Source organism: Aptenodytes forsteri, unplaced genomic scaffold, assembly GCF_000699145.1.
Source record: "Aptenodytes forsteri isolate BGI_AS27 unplaced genomic scaffold, ASM69914v1 Scaffold61, whole genome shotgun sequence".
Classification (NCBI taxonomy): domain Eukaryota; kingdom Metazoa; phylum Chordata; class Aves; order Sphenisciformes; family Spheniscidae; genus Aptenodytes; species Aptenodytes forsteri.
In genome coordinates this window covers 666,294-666,961 of record NW_008794443.1, presented here as the reverse complement: position 1 = coordinate 666,961, position 668 = coordinate 666,294, and the positions used below count along the sequence as shown (strand labels likewise).

General features: G+C 50.7%; 1 protein-coding gene across 1 annotated transcript in view; it reads right to left on the bottom strand.

The window, feature by feature from the left end:
- Positions 1 to 281: 281 nt before the first annotated feature.
- Positions 282 to 668, bottom strand: part of CROCC (ciliary rootlet coiled-coil, rootletin) — a 26,511-nt gene continuing 26,124 nt past the window's right edge. The window contains exon 9 of the mRNA XM_019474712.1: positions 282 to 364. Within this exon, the coding sequence (XP_019330257.1) occupies positions 282 to 364 (83 nt within the window). The remainder of the gene's footprint in view (positions 365 to 668) is intronic.

Genomic DNA, 668 nt, shown 5'->3' with positions numbered 1-668 from the left:
GGGGGTCTTATAGGAAAAAGTGTAGTGTATATAGGTGTTTGGGGCAAATTTCTGCGTCTCTTCTAGAAAATAATGGGTGTTTTAGGGTTCGATTTTGGGGTGCTGCCCGGCTCCCCTATAGAAAAGGGTGGAGGGTGGGTCTCTGCTGGGGTCCTGCGGTGTTTAGGTGTTTCGGGCTCGGGTTCCCCTATAGACAGGAGGGTGGAGGCTGGGGTTTGGTTCACTTATAGGAACTAGTGCGGGCTTTAGGGGTTCGGCTTGGGGGAGTTTCTCCAGGTCTCTTACGGGAACTTGCGTAGCGCGGCTCTCGTGTCGCGCGTGCGGCTCTCGTATAGCGCGTGGCTCTCATATAGCGTGCGGCTCGCTTATACAGCGTGCGGCTCGCTTATACAGCGTGCAGCTCGCTTATATAGCAGGTAGCGCGCTCATATAGCGTGCAGCTCGCTTATATAGCATGTAGCGCTTATATAGCATGCAGCTCGCTTATATAGCATATAGCTCATATAGCGTGCAGCTCGCTTATATAGCATGTAGCGCTTATATAGCATGCAGCTCGCTTATATAGCATATAGCTCATATAGCGTGCAGCTCGCTTATATAGCAGGTAGCACTTATATAGCGTGCAGCTCGCTTATATAGCATATAGCTAATAGCGTGCAGCTCGCTTA